General features: G+C 36.3%; 1 protein-coding gene across 1 annotated transcript in view; it reads left to right on the top strand.

The window, feature by feature from the left end:
* The window catches only part of LOC136037749 (protein ERGIC-53-like), a 43,372-nt gene extending 36,556 nt beyond the window's left edge, over window positions 1-6,816 (top strand). The window contains exons 9-10 of the mRNA XM_065720541.1: window positions 845-1,117; window positions 6,574-6,816. Coding sequence (XP_065576613.1) covers window positions 845-1,117; window positions 6,574-6,610 — 310 coding nt within the window. The 3' untranslated portion in view covers window positions 6,611-6,816. The remainder of the gene's footprint in view (window positions 1-844; window positions 1,118-6,573) is intronic.
* The last annotated feature ends 8,752 nt before the right edge of the window (window positions 6,817-15,568 follow it).

The raw sequence follows: 15,568 nt of genomic DNA, 5'->3' as shown, positions 1-15,568 counted from the left end.
GCATAAAAATGACATAGACAAGGCCTTAATTTCAAATAGTTCCAATAACTCCTTTGATTCTGCTTTAGGTTGGCATATATTTAATAATCCGTCCCACATGATACTTTTTGAAAACTCTTCACTCATCAGTAATGATTTGGGAATAAAACAGGTGGTTTGAGAATCAATCGAATTTAATCTCAAAATAAATAATAATATTTCTTTGGGACACAGGGACTTAGGGGAATACTCACTAAATTCTTTATACTCAAATTTAATTAAAAATGATCTAACAAAATATTTTACTAAACCGATTTATAATAGTATTGAACCAATTACGAAAAGGCCTTTGAGACAGGCTGCTAAACAAGCAAGATTAGCTTTAAGAAATTGCATCTAATCATTTTATTCTCTGTAGTTTGAATGAGCTTATATTCTCATTTCATTCTTTTTCGCCAGTCCTGGTTGAACTTCGTTGAAGTAAGGATGCTAGGGCTATTTTTTTTTTTTTTTTTTTTAAGGTTTTAAAATGTGTTTTTAATTATTCAGTTTTAATCCTCACGATTTGATGTAAGTTTATTTATATATATATATATATATATATATATATATATATATATATATATATATATATATATATATATATATATATATATATATATATATATATATATAGTTTCTCTCTTATTCTTGTCTCTACTTTGTATTTGTTTGTTTATGATGTTTCCTGTTGAGGAAGAGTGACTGTGAACAAGTACGATTTATTTTACTAATAGCTTATTTACTAGTCTTCCTAATTAGTTGTTCAGTATCTTAGTTTTACTAATATTTTGTTTTTATTTTACTAATACATTTGTATTTTTAGAGCATACGTGAATGAAGTTCATTCTCGAACTGGAACAATTATTCAGAACCAATCCAAACAACCAGCTGGTCAAGCACAAGTTCAAACCTTTGGCTATGATCACGTGATGAACTCCATCAATGACATCAAGGAAGGGATCCATGTTGTTAAAAGAGATGTCAGTAGTACTGCCCAGAAGATGAATCACTCATGCCCTCAGTGCCTCTCTATGACATTCTTCCTTATATTTGGCGTTGTACAAACTCTTCTGTTTGTCGTCTATTTTGTTTATAGGTAAGTGTAATAGTAATTACAATTAACAAAATTGTCATTTTGTCACAACAATTTACTCTTTCACTGCTGATGTTGATGATTTTTTTTTTGGAGCATATTCAAGGGGACGTATAGAAGACCATTTTCCCTTGGCCTGAAATTCTTGTATTAAAAATACTCAAGAAAACACCCCTTTTCAATGAAAATGCCACGAAAGGTCATATTTTTGTTTTAATTTAGAGGTTGCAGGTTAAAAAAAAAAAAAAATCGTGCATGGATAATGCCTCCTTTCCCCAGCTGAGACCAGGGTTACTAAGGGCCGTGGTTCGTTCTTTACTAAGTTAAAGCTATCGCTGAAATCATGAAAATTGTGACGCTTGGAAGGGGCATTTTTGTAGATATAAAGTATGTCTGCGTGTAACTACATCAAAAATCTCTTTTGGAAATAATCCAAATTATATTGAACACGATCATTGATTAATCGAAATTGTCTGACTGAGTGATTCTGGGTGGTATGGAATATTCAAATTTATGTCGAATCTACTATTGTTTATCCATCTGACAAACAAAATATTCTTGCTGTTTTTATTATACTTTATTGGGCTATCAACAACTTTTAAATATAATGGTGTGCTTGTTCAAATATGGAGGTTGTGCTTTTTGTTACGGCTCCCATTAGCAGGAATGGGTGACAGGCTTATTTTTATCCCTGTAAGAAAGATCCAGCAACTGAAACCCCGATTTGGTGCCCTATGCGTCATGTACTTATTTTTTGAGAGAAAGATGGGTTTATTAATATAAATAACAAAACAAAACAAGCCAATGGCCCGAAGCAAAGCTTGTGCATTAGTACGTGTACTATGCGTGTTTATTACATATGTATACATTATTACTATGTATTACGGGTTTTTTTCGGCCCACCGTTTAGGGCTAGACGCAAAGCTGCTCGTTCTTGTCTGGGCTGTGATGAAGTCAAAAAGAAAGATTTAAAGGAAATGGGAACTCCCAGGGAGGGTGTTAAGAGGGAGGCTTTGAATAGATTGGGGTGGAGGAGGAGTGTGCGTAGCTTTGTTGGCCGCAGGCAGCTTGGTGCTTCAGTGAATTGTTAGTAGTAGTAGTAGTTGTATATGCTTTGCTTGGTGATACGAATTACAAAAGCAAGGCTATCTGGCAGCCTTGTTTTTATCCCTGTAAGAAAGGTCCAGGAACTGAAACGTCGATTTGATGCCCTATGCGCCATCTACTTATTATTACATGTACTACGTGTATATATTGCTATGTATTACGTGTACTTATTATTACTTATACGTTCGAATGTATATGCTGGGCTAATAAGGCTCCAGGTGCTGATAGTGTGGTAAATGAGCTTCTTAAAGATGGTGGCTCTGAGGTTAGAAATAAGTTACTGAAGATTATGAATATGATTTTTGAAAAAGGGGAAGTACCTAACGATTTTAGAAAAACCTTAATTTAACGACTGTATATGAAAGGTGATAAGAGTGAGTTTCGTAAATATTATGGTATTAGTCTGTTCCCTGTAGGTTGCAAATTACTTAGTAATATGATACTTTTTAGACTGAGAGATGCTGTAGACAAAGTTTTAAGAGAAGAACAGTGCGGTTTTAGAAAAGGTAGAGGATGTGTTGACCAAATTTTCACTCCTAGATTAATAATTGAGAAGTGCCTTAGTTGTCAAATACCTTTGATCTTCAGTTTTATAGATGATGAGCAAGCGTTTGATTATGTTGACAGAAGAGCTTTAGCAAAGGTCTTATCCTTGTATGGTATACCAGACAAATACATTAAAGTGATTAGTGCTATGTATGAGAATAACACTACTGCGGTGAAGGTAGGAAATGAGGTTAGCAACTGGTTTTGTATTAAATCAGGAGTTAAGTAGGTTTGTTTTCTATCCCCCTTAATGGATCGTTTTGATAGACTTTTTCTTAAGGAGCACAGGAAAGGCAATGGGAGAGCAAGAAATCAAAAAGGGAGGAAAAACTCTCCTGGACTTGGATTATGCTGATTATTTAAGCATCCTAGATGAAAGTGTTAGCAAAATGAATGAATTTTTAGAGGTTTTGCGAGTTCAGGGTGCTAGAATAGGTTGGAAAATTAATGTTAAGAAGACAAGTCACTAAAGCTAGGAATAAGTGAAGATAAAAAGGTGACGTTGGGTAAGGAAAAGATTGATTAGGTGGGCAGCTTCACTTACCTTGGGAGTATTATTAGTAAAGACGGTGGGAGCAGTGAAGATGTTAGAAGTAGGATAGCCAAGGTTCAGAATGTTCCTTCACAGTTTAAAAAAGTCTGGAAGAATAGGAAGATAAGTCTACAAACCAAGATTAGACCATTGGAAGATACAGTGATCACAGTTGTCAAATATGGCTCTGAAGCATGTGCGCTCCGAAAAGCAGATTAAGATTTACTAGATGTTTTCCAGAGAAATTGCCTACGGATTGTTCTGGGCACCCGGCTGACTGACTGTACTTCAGACAGTAGGGTGTAAGAACAACTTGGTTCAATCATGCTTTTTAGGCTTATAATGAAAGAAAGGTTGAGATGGCTAGGGCACGTTCTGCGGGTGACGGATGACAGATTGACGGAAATTGTCCTTTTCGGCCCACCGTTTAGGGCTAGACCCAAAGCTGGTCGTCCTTGTCTGGGCTAGGAGGAAGTCAAAAAGAAAGATTTAAAGGAAACGGGAACTCCCTGGGAGGGTGTTAAGAGGGAGGCTTTGAATAGATTGGGATGGAGGAGGAGTGTGCGTAGCTTTGTTGGCCGCAGGCAAGCTTGGTGCTTCGGTGAGTTGTTAGTAGTAGTAGTAGTTGTATATGCTTTGCTTGGTGATGTAGGTCACAGAAGCAAGGCTATGTGACAGGCTTGTTTTTATCCCTGTAAGAAAGATCCAGGAACTGAAAAGTCGATTTGACGCCCTCTGCGCCAGGTCCTTATTATGTGGCGCTTGTTCAAATGTATATGCTGTGCTTGGTGATGCGGGTTACAGGAACAAGGCTGGGTGACAGGTTTGTTTTTATCCCCCTAAGAAAGATCCAGGAACCGAAACGCCGATTTGACGCCTGTGCCAACGCGCCAGCAATGGCCTTAGAGGATCTTGGTCTTTTTTCCTGGACCTTTTTCCTTCCATCTTTTCTATTATTTCCTAGAAACAAAAAAATAGTTCCTGACATTTATTTTAAAGCTTTATTTAATGAAACTTATTTGCTTTAAATTTCGTTAAATTATGCGCAACGATTTCTAAGCGTGCATTAGCTTTTATGAAGGACATTTGGTTCATTTTATAGGCGGTGGGAGGAGGCAGATGCCCTAAAGATGCATTTTAATGTCGAGACTCTCATTGAGTCTATATGAATATAGAACTAGTTTTAAGGAAAGGGGAGGGGGTAGGGTTGAAAGAGGAAGGGGGAGGGAGGTAGGAGGTAGAAATCTCTCTTGATTTCTGGGAATATTTTTGAGTTTATGCCTTTATTATGAAAGTAAATTGTAACATCAAACCCTAAAACGTGCAGAACTTATTTCGTATTGGAGGTGGGCTGTCCCCGCCTTGCGCCCCTTTGTGGTCGTAGAAACTATGGAGGATGCTCATTCGATCGGATATTGCGAGTTCTGGTGTTGTTGTTTTATTTAAATCAAAACGGATTGTAGGGCAACCGTCCTGTCCCAGAACTTTTGTAATATCTGGTCTTTTTGCATCCCCTCAGGACATCAGACCAACATTCCGATGAATTCATTTTTGTTCAGAATAGTCGAAAATATTAATACGTTTGCATCCAAGGATGATATAGCTCAGGGTAGCCCCTGGAATCAGGACAACAAATTATGCAAACTGTCAATTCTTTTCTAGCTGAAAACGACGGGGGGGGGGGTGTTTGATCTTGGGATTCCAGTGACGTAAGTCTTTGAGGGATTATTTTCTTGCTTGAAAAGAGCATCAGCATTTGCTGTGGCAAGGTAAAGGTGTTTGGGCCCTGAAATTGACCCACAAAAACTTTTTCCCTGTTCAATTTGAAAGTTACAGTCGTATTTCCTTGGGCCAAGAGGACTGATGTACAAAAAAGTATTCTAAGGATTGGTCCCTTTCAATTTGTTCCTCCTCTAACAAGGAGAGCTAAAAAGAAGCATCTTATTTTTCCGACCGTCCTGAAACTTAGGGCTAAGGGAACCCCAGTGCAGAAGGGGAATAAAAAAAGTGCTTCCTTTTAAATTGCAGCCCGAAAAAAGGGCCAGAAGAAGTGCCTAAAATTATTTCTCCAATGCCAAGGGAACCCCAATGCAGAAGGAAAATAAAAAAAAATTGCTTCCTCTCAACATGCAGCCCAAAAAAGGGCCAAAAAATTATTTACCAACCACTTCACTGGAACAAGCTATTTTAGAAACTTGGGGGGGGAGTTGAGTGAGAACTCAACCCTCAGGAATACGGAAAAAGAGTTAAAATAAAATGTAAAATTCAATGCATTAAAGACATTCTACACTACATATTCCGCATATATTTAGGAATATTAATAGAATTTCCAAAATTTCTTCTTTTCTTCACTATTTTGATTTGTCATACCTTTCTTTGTCGGCTCAATTTTGCATATGGAATAATTTTCAACGGTGGAGGGGGGGGGGGTAAGCCTGGCTCTATATATCTTGTCTCTTCGCTTTTTTAGTATTACTTAAGTTTATTTAGTTTAATGTTAGTTTCGTTATTTAGTTTAATGTTAGTATTGTTATTTAGTTTAATGTTAGTATTGTGTCATCTTAACTTTTTTTGTAAATGAAATTATAGCTTTGTGACGTAGACATTATGTTATAAATTGTTATAAATTATTATCTATGGTTTTGAAAAATCTAAGTCGTAAGTGAGGTAAACCAGTTGATCTCCTATAAAGTTTAATTTGAAAAGACGTGTTTTTATTCTATTCAGTCGTCTCAATAAAGGCGATAATATTTAGGTATCTTAGCAAAACCAATTAAATGCTGCCTGTGGCTAATTTGCAATTAGCAGATCGAAAACTGCCACTTTTTTCTTTCTGACGAATAACGTGTGTGGCCCATGAATCGTTACCATGGATAAATGATTTGACCCATGAATAAATTACTTCATTTATTCACTATTTTGTGTGTTTGTGTGCATTTAAAGAAAGCCTAGACAGTAATTTTGGTGCATTTTTTTGCAGCTGCAGTCTTTTTATTAATTTGAGTTGTACAGTTTCTCATTTGTACAATCAATTGTACAATCAATCATTATACCATTAATTGTACTCATTTTTACAATCGAACAGTACATATCAAGATTTCATATTTGGAAATAACATAATAACTGAAAAAGAAAAAAACAGGCAAAGTTTTTTTTTTTTTTTTTTTTTTTTTTAAGCAAAAAGTCGTTAATACAAAAATATATCAAAACGGCAAATTACTGTGAATGATTCTGTTTTTCGTTTTTTGTTTTTAATTAGCTTAACATTTTTCAGGGACAACAAGGAATCACAAGCTAAGAAGTTCTACTAGTTGTTTTTCATAGGTAATTTTGACAATTTATGAATGAAAATGGTGATTTATTGAAAAATGTTCTATCATTGTGCAATTCTTTATAGACAGAATGGAGTATTTTTGCTACTGACATAATTTATAATTTTTTTAGTTTAATTGGTTTTAATTGGTAAATGTTTTTATTATTTTTTTCCGGTTGGGTCTAAATAAAAAGTTTATTTTAAGTTTGTTTTTTGTCAGCTATATTATACGAAGGATAAAGATGGCCTCTTAGTTTGGATTCTTGACTTCGGATAGACGAGTTAGATTGTAGTAAGCTTACTGAAAAGAAGTCATGATGCTATACAAGAAGTCATGATGCTATACTGTATCTAGACTACAAGAAGTCTAGGTGCTATTCGAGGATACTATATCTATATCTAGACTACATATCTATACTGTATCTAGACTACAAGAAGTCTAGGTGCTATTCGAGGAATAGAACGTATATAAAACTATCGACCAGTAGATGTCGAAGATGCGCCATCACAGAAATTCTTATGAATCTATGAGCTCTCGGTCGAATCGTCTATTCACAGTTCTTTATTTAAGTAAAACACAAAGCATTTTAAAAACCAAGTTTTACACGAAAAATCTGTTAAAGGAATTAAACACCTAACTATGGATATCTAACTACTCAAGTTCTTTAAGTAAAATGCGAAGCATTTTCTTCGCAAATGCTTTACATTTAACTTATTTATTTATTTATTTAATAATATATCAAACGGTAAGCAATAATGCTTGTCGCTTAAGTAAGAGTCTGTGAATAGTTAGGTATCCATTGGTAACTTTTGATACTCTAGATACCAGAGTAATTCAGATACTTTGATATACCCATGGATATCTAACTTCTCAAGTTCTTTAAGTATTAAATAAAAAAACAAGTTTTTTTTAAACTGCAAGTAAGGAGCGACACTAAAACTTAAAACGAATGGAAATTATTCCGTATTTGAAAGGGGTTGTCCCCTCTGCAACGCCTCGCTCTTTACGCTAAAGTTTGACTCTTTCTCGCAACTCTACTTTTTAAAACAATAAAAAACTTTTCGGTTTTATAAAAAACAATAAATGAAAATAAAATAAAAACAATAAATAAAATAAATAAAAACAAAAATAAAAAGCAATAAAAAAATTTTTAGGAGGTGTTTCCCCCTATTTTCTAAAATAAGGCAAATATTCTCAGGCTCGTAGTTTTCGATGGATGAAACTGAACTTGATATAAGTTATATATTTGAAATCAGCATAAAAATTCGATTCTTTTGATGTAACTATTGGTATTAAAATTCCTTTTTTTTTGAATTTTGGTTACTATAGAACCGGGTCGCTCCTTACTACAGTTCGTTACCACGAACTGTTTGAAAATGCGAAGCATTTTCTTCACAGATGCTTTGCAGTTAACTTATTTATTTATTAATACATCAAACAGTAAGCAATAATTTGAAATATCCAACTATCTGTCAAAGAATAAAATAAACAAGTTCAAATTAAACAAAAAAAAACTTCAAAGTCAACAACAAATAAAAAGAATAATAAGCTAAAACAAATAAATATGTATGATTATTGACGAGTGTGTGTGGTATTAAAAATCTTGACAAAGGAGGGAACAAAACTTATTTGCGTAACGTGCTGCTACCGGCTGAATTTTCTTTTCTGACCAAAGGTAAAAAAAAAAAATTATTATAGCCAAAAACGCTTGAAAATTAAGGCCTTAAACCTCTTACGGGGTTAAGTCCGTTTATTATTTTTTTTTTTTTATTATTAATATTTTTATCAGAAAATCTTTGTAGTTTGATGACCAGAAAACACGCCTAGTGCATCTGGCGAAAAGGTATCCCTATAGTAACTGTTACTAATTCGGCTCAACGGTTTGAGAACAATAAAGGTTATAACGGTCCAGTTTGAATTTACCTGTCCTCTATCATCAGATTTCTGATGAACGAATTGGAAAAGGATTAACCTAAATTGGACTCCAATTGATTGGACAGAACAAATAAACTAACGTGCTGCTACCGGCTGAATTTTAGGTATCGGTTCAGCTGCTTGTCGAGGGAGCTGTTGGCGCAAAGGGAGATGCTCAGGGGGGGGAGTTTTTCACGAAGCCGCAGATTTTGCCAAGTACTGACACCAAATTTGAAACACCATCCATCACGACGTGTCGAAAGTGTTGTAAGGGACTATTGTTTGAAACGGGAGTAATAAAGAAAGTAATAGGAACGAATTTGCTTAGTATCTGATTTCTGGAGCATGTTCCAGGAAGGTGCAACACACAGAATATGCCGTAGCACAGTTGCATTATATAATATTAAATAATATATAATCTACATGTATTATATAATCTAGATAAAATTATGCGATTAAAATGGAGTTTACTGGCCACAATGCTACCATATGCTTGATATATGCATTTATGCCCGGTTGTTCCACATGTGAACAGATTTTTACTCTGCGGCAAGTGATAGAAAAGACACGGGCAGTTCAAAAGAAAGCGTACATAGGCTTCATCGACTTAAAAGCCGCTTTTGACTCGGTAGATGGGAAGTCGCTGTGGCTCATATTAAGAACACTAGGTTTACCCTAGAAATATTGCCCTCTCTTTTGGGGACGTAGCCAGATATTCTGCATTTGTAAAGGAGTTTGTAAGAGATGTACCGCAGTTCCTTAACTATTTAATTGCATCATTGACTATGTGATGATGAGAACCGCTATTCGAATCAACTTTGGCTTGAAGTTCGGTAATTGACTTTTAACGAATGTTGACTTTGCTGACGATTCGAGGGTGACGAATACCCCCAAAAAACTTCGTGCAGCGCTGACAGTTATGAGATAAAAATCTAGCAAGGTTGGGCTCAACATTAGCTGGAGCAGAACAAAAGTTATGTTCATCAACAAAACGTTATGAGAGAAACAGCTAGCAAGGTCGGGCTCAACATTAGCTGGAGCAGAACAAAAGCTACGTTCATCAAAAAAACGTTATGAGAGAAACAGCTAGCAAGGTTGGGCTTAACATTAGCTGGAGCAGAACAAAAGCTATGTTCATCAACAAAACGTTATGAGAGAAACAGCTAGCAAGGTTGGGCTCAACATTAGCTGGAGCAGAACAAAAGCTACGTTCATCAAAAAAACGTTATGAGAGAAACAGCTAGCAAGGTTGGGCTTAACATTAGCTGGAGCAGAACAAAAGCTATGTTCATCAAAAAAACGTTATGAGAGAAACAGCTAGCAAGGTTGGGCTTAACATTAGCTGGAGCAGAACAAAAGTTAATGTTCATCAACAAAACGTTATGAGAGAAACAGCTAGCAAGGTTGGGCTTAACATTAGCTGGAGCAGAACAAAAGTTAATGTTCATCAACAAAACGTTATGAGAGAAACAGCTAGCAAGGTCGGGCTCAACATTAGCTGGAGCAGAACAAAAGCTACGTTCATCAAAAAAACGTTATGAGAGAAACAGCTAGCAAGGTTGGGCTTAACATTAGCTGGAGCAGAACAAAAGTTAATGTTCATCAACAAAACGTTATGAGAGAAACAGCTAGCAAGGTCGGGCTCAACATTAGCTGGAGCAGAACAAAAGCTACGGTCATCAAAAAAACGTTATGAGAGAAACAGCTAGCAAGGTCGGGCTCAACATTAGCTGGAGCAGAACAAAAGTTAATGTTCATCAACAAAACGTTATGAGAGAAACAGCTAGCAAGGTCGGGCTCAACATTAGCTGGAGCAGAACAAAAGCTACGTTCATCAAAAAACGTTATGAGAGAAACAGCTAGCAAGGTCGGGCTCAACATTAGCTGGAGCAGAACAAAAGCTATGTTCATCAACAAAACGTTATGAGAGAAACAGCTAGCAAGGTTGGGCTCAACATTAGCTGGAGCAGAACAAAAGCTATGTTCATCAAAAAAACGTTATGAGAGAAACAGCTAGCAAGGTTGGGCTCAACATTAGCTGGAGCAGAACAAAAGCTATGTTCATCAACAAAACGTTATGAGAGAAACAGCTAGCAAGGTCGGGCTCAACATTAGCTGGAGCAGAACAAAAGCTACGTTCATCAAAAAACGTTATGAGAGAAACAGCTAGCAAGGTTGGGCTTAACATTAGCTGGAGCAGAACAAAAGTTAATGTTCATCAACAAAACGTTATGAGAGAAACAGCTAGCAAGGTCGGGCTCAACATTAGCTGGAGCAGAACAAAAGCTACGTTCATCAAAAAAACATTATGAGAGAAACAGCTAGCAAGGTTGGGCTTAACATTAGCTGGAGCAGAACAAAAGTTAATGTTCATCAACAAAACGTTATGAGAGAAACAGCTAGCAAGGTTGGGCTCAACATTAGCTGGAGCAGAACAAAAGTTATGTTCATCAACAAAACGTTATGAGAGAAACAGCTAGCAAGGTCGGGCTCAACATTAGCTGGAGCTGAACAAAAGTTATGTTCATCAACAAAACGTTATGAGAGAAACAGCTAGCAAGGTCGGGCTCAACATTAGCTGGAGCTGAACAAAAGTTATGTTCATCAACAAAACGTTATGAGAGAAACAGCTAGCAAGGTTGGGCTCAACATTAGCTGGAGCAGAACAAAAGTTATGTTCATCAACAAAACGTTATGAGAGAAACAGCTAGCAAGGTTGGGCTCAACATTAGCTGGAGCAGAACAAAAGCTATGTTCATCAACAAAACGTTATGAGAGAAACAGCTAGCAAGGTTGGGCTCAACATTAGCTGGAGCTGAACAAAAGTTATGTTCATCAACAAAACGTTATGAGAGAAACAGCTAGCAAGGTTGGGCTCAACATTAGCTGGAGCAGAACAAAAGTTATGTTCATCAGCAAAGGTTATGGAGCAAAACAACAGTTATATTCACAATTATCTCAACATCCTCTTCTTACAGTTGACGTATGCCAAAATCAAGTAGCAGTCGTGAAGCATTTCACGTAGCTTGGCTCCATTCTGTCAATTGATGGATCAGTCGAGAGGAAAGTCAACGCAGGAATTGTTAAGGCAACTTTCATCCTTGGGAGACTCAATAACATTTGGCGCAACTCTTGTCAGTCGTCTTACAAAGATGCGGATATTTAATGCATCTGTCTGCTCAGTCCTACTATATGTCAAAGAAACTTGAACAGCAATCACCATGACTTTGAGAAAGCTGTATATAGTCCAAGGTAAAGGACTCCGAAAGACGGAGGAACTTCACTGGTGAGACTTTTATCAGCAACACCAACCTCATGTCCCTCATGATGCAAATTCCATTCTTCCTGGAAGTTGCGTAACGCACACTGAGATGGTATGTCCACCTCCTCTGAATGTCAAAAGAAACTCCTTGTCACACCGTATATGATTGCCGTAACCTGTCGTCGCTGGATGGAAACGTTATCGCAGTCTCCCAAGAATAAGATGGTCTGGTAGTCTACATCATTTCCTAAACAAGACAGGAATAAAACCTGAAGATACACCTTAATGAAAGGTGGCTTAAGACTGGGTTTATTGGAGAAGGGTAGTGTCTGCTCTTTCGACGCTGGTGCCAAATCAACAGGAGAATTAAGTCAAGTACTATACAACGCGGAAATTCGCATTTGCTGGTGACTAACTGAGAGCGAGCGGGTAGCTCGCTGTCACTGGCGGAGCGGGTAGCACGGATGGTCCTATGGGGGGCCCAAGAATTGAACGAAGGTACTGGTTTAACGGTAGCATCACCAAGTATAATAGATCATCCCCATTAAATTAGTCGGATCATCCGTCTTAGTCGGATCATTCCCATTAAAAAGAACGATTTTCAACGCTTCAATGAAACTAAGACCAATATTCCGGTATTCATCATTTAATATTTTAAAATTCTTAACGCGCACAATGGATCGACAAGGCATAAACACATCATCAACATAACAAACTAGACTTAGAAACAAACCGTGAAGTATGCATGAACACTCAATTTCCGGTTGTGCCTCAATTATCGCGCTGTTGAAAAAATCAGGTGCAACATCCCTGCCCCACTCCCTTATAAACTAGTAATTAAACAAATATCCCTGATTACTAGCTGCATCAACATCTAAAAATAAATTTTGGTACTATTCCAGAGGAGAATGCCATTTGGTACAGTAGGCTCAGGTGGTCGAGCAGAATATTACTACTAAAATAAACAGCAGCCCCGCAGATGCCATCAGTACCCTTACTGAATTTATTTTTCAACTTGAGTATAGCAATAACCATGCTATGTCGCGCAATAGAATCCATATTTTTATGAAACTGAAGGCAGGGGTTAATCTTTTCAGCATGTTCTGCACTAAAATTGGAGGAGGGAGATGCAAACTCATGGTGGTCAGATGCAAACTCATGATCTTTCGAAAAATTTTCAGTAGGACAGGAATAAAACAAACAAATGACCGTGGATTATCAATTAAATTGACATATACTGACATTTCCTCCTTAAGGCTTTGATAATTTTTCATTTTTGAAAGTAAGAAAGGTGAAAACATTTCAAATGGAATTTGTTTTCAGTAAATTGCGAATTGTGGTCTAGTCTTGAGAAGGCATTGAGGTTATCAGCCCTACTCGGGTTAAGTTTTGTTCGTTTTGAGTTTGATTCGGCTATTTATTGTAATTTCTGTTCGTTTTGAGTTTCATTTATTTATTGATAGTGATTGTGGTAGTTTTACGCTTGGAAGATTAGTTCTTTACTTTTCTTTGAAAAACTTTTCTTGTGGAAAAAGTTTTTTAAATTAATTTCTGTTCGTTTTTATTGACACAGTCTTTTTCATGGGAAAAAAATATTACATATCTTTTCAGTTTTTATCTATAAGAATTAATAATATGGGTTGCTATTTGTATATTGGAGAAACTTTTTTAACAGTTTTTAATCTTGACACAAACAGTATTTTTTAATTTAATTTTATAGCTTCTGAAGTTGCCCTGAAAATAAAACTTAATATCATTCCCAAAAGATTCTATCTATGCTCTTTCACAACCTGGATACACTTACACTCTTTTTATTTATTGAAATCGTAAGAGCAGAAGTAGTAGTAGTAGTATCCCCAAAAGTTTCAACTTAATACCCCCAGTCACAACCTCTTTCACAACCTCGATAATCTTGCACTCATTTTATTTATTTAAAAGTTTCAACTTAATACCCCCAGTCACAACCTCGATACACTTGCACTCATTTTATTTATTTAAAAGTTTCAACTTAATACCCCCAGTCACAACCTCTTTCACAACCTCGATACTCTTGCACTCATTTTATTTATTTAAAAGTTTCAACTTAATACCCCAATCGTTCTCGATATATTGTTGAGGTGTATTATTAGCAACCATTTAACACAATGCCTATGGTCTATTTTAAAGCAACATTTAGTTTTAAAGTATTTTTGGCTAATGGCATAATTTTGGGGGGTTGACATGCCTAGTATCTCTAAAGACGTAGTTGCTGGACCGTTCTACTATTCTGAACAAATGCCTCTAAATTTTGAATGCATACGTTTGGAAAACGAATGGGCTTGAGAGAAGGGCTGCTTATCCTCCAATTAGAAAGGGCACCAGACACTCGCGCTGTAATTGCAATGCAAGGGGGGACTTCCCCCTTCATATATCTAGTAAAAACATTTTAAACAAGTAACAACAAAGTGAAAACTTTTTAAATTTATTTTTTCAGTAAAGTGCAAACTATATTCTAATCTTGAGAAGGCATGGGGATTGTCAGCCCTACTCGTGTTAATTTTTGCTCGTTTTGAGTTTGACTTGGTTATCTATTTTATGATTTAAATAAACAAAATATGTTTAAAATGTTTAAAAATTTTTAACCTTAATAAAATAAAAATTATCAAAACTTTAAGGAATATATATCAGTATATGTATACTAAACTGACAATCCACAGCCGTTTTTTTTTCAGTAAAGCGCAAATAATGTTCTGGTATTGAGAAGGTATGGGGGTTGTCAGAGACGTAATTTCCAGACATTTCAACTACACTGAACAAATGGCTCTGCCAAATTTTGAAAATCACTTTTGACTAATGAAAAGGGCACTAGCCCTTTCAATTTCCAATCTAATTAGACTTTTTCGAAGATTCTATGACAACAAATGGAAATCTCAAATTTCTAGCAGATGCGTTTCGGGATAATATGAGGCTTGAGGGGGGGGGGGGCATCCGCCCTCCGATAAATCTTAAAAAGGGAACTAGAACTATTGATTTAAAATTCAACGAACCCCCTCTGAAGTTTATACCATAACCCTTTTTATATGTACCTCATATGTCCCCAGGGCATAACACCTTGTCCTGAAGGCTGTGGGGGAGATCATCCTCAAAGACAATATCCGGTCCTTTAAATAACGTTGAACAAAGTCACTATCTCAAAATTTTGATTGTATGTGTTTGGGGAAATGGTGGGCTAGGGAGGGGGGTTAGTTGCCCTCCAATCGCTTTCTACTATTAAGAAGGGCACTCGCCCTTTCAATTTCCAACGGAATGAGCTGTTTTCGAAGTTCCTGCGACAACAAATAACCGTTTCAAAATTTCTATCAGATCATACAGTTCGTGATAATGAACTGTATGATTTTGCTGATTTTCGCTGATTTTAAATACATAAGTTTCATGAAATTTAGTCTTTATCATCAAAAATTACGAGCCTGAGAAAATTTGCCCTATTTAGGAAAATAGGGGAAAACAACCCCTAAAAGTCATAGAATCTTAATGAAAATCACACCATCGCGTTCAGCGTTTCAGAGAATCCTATAATAAAAGTTTCAAGCTCCTATCTACAAAAATGTGGAACTTTGTATTTTTTGCCAGATGACCGATCACGGGTGCGTGTTTATTTTATTTTTATTTTTATTTTTTTTTCAGGAGTCATCGTATCGACCGAGTGGTCCTAGAATGTCGCAGGAGGGTTCGTTCTAACGAAAATGAAAAGTTCTAGTGCCCTTTTTAAGTGACCAAAAAATTGGAGGGCACCTAGGCCC

This window comes from Artemia franciscana, chromosome 17, assembly GCF_032884065.1.
Source record: "Artemia franciscana chromosome 17, ASM3288406v1, whole genome shotgun sequence".
Lineage (NCBI taxonomy): Eukaryota > Metazoa > Arthropoda > Branchiopoda > Anostraca > Artemiidae > Artemia > Artemia franciscana.
This window is presented reverse-complemented; position numbering and strand designations above follow the sequence as displayed.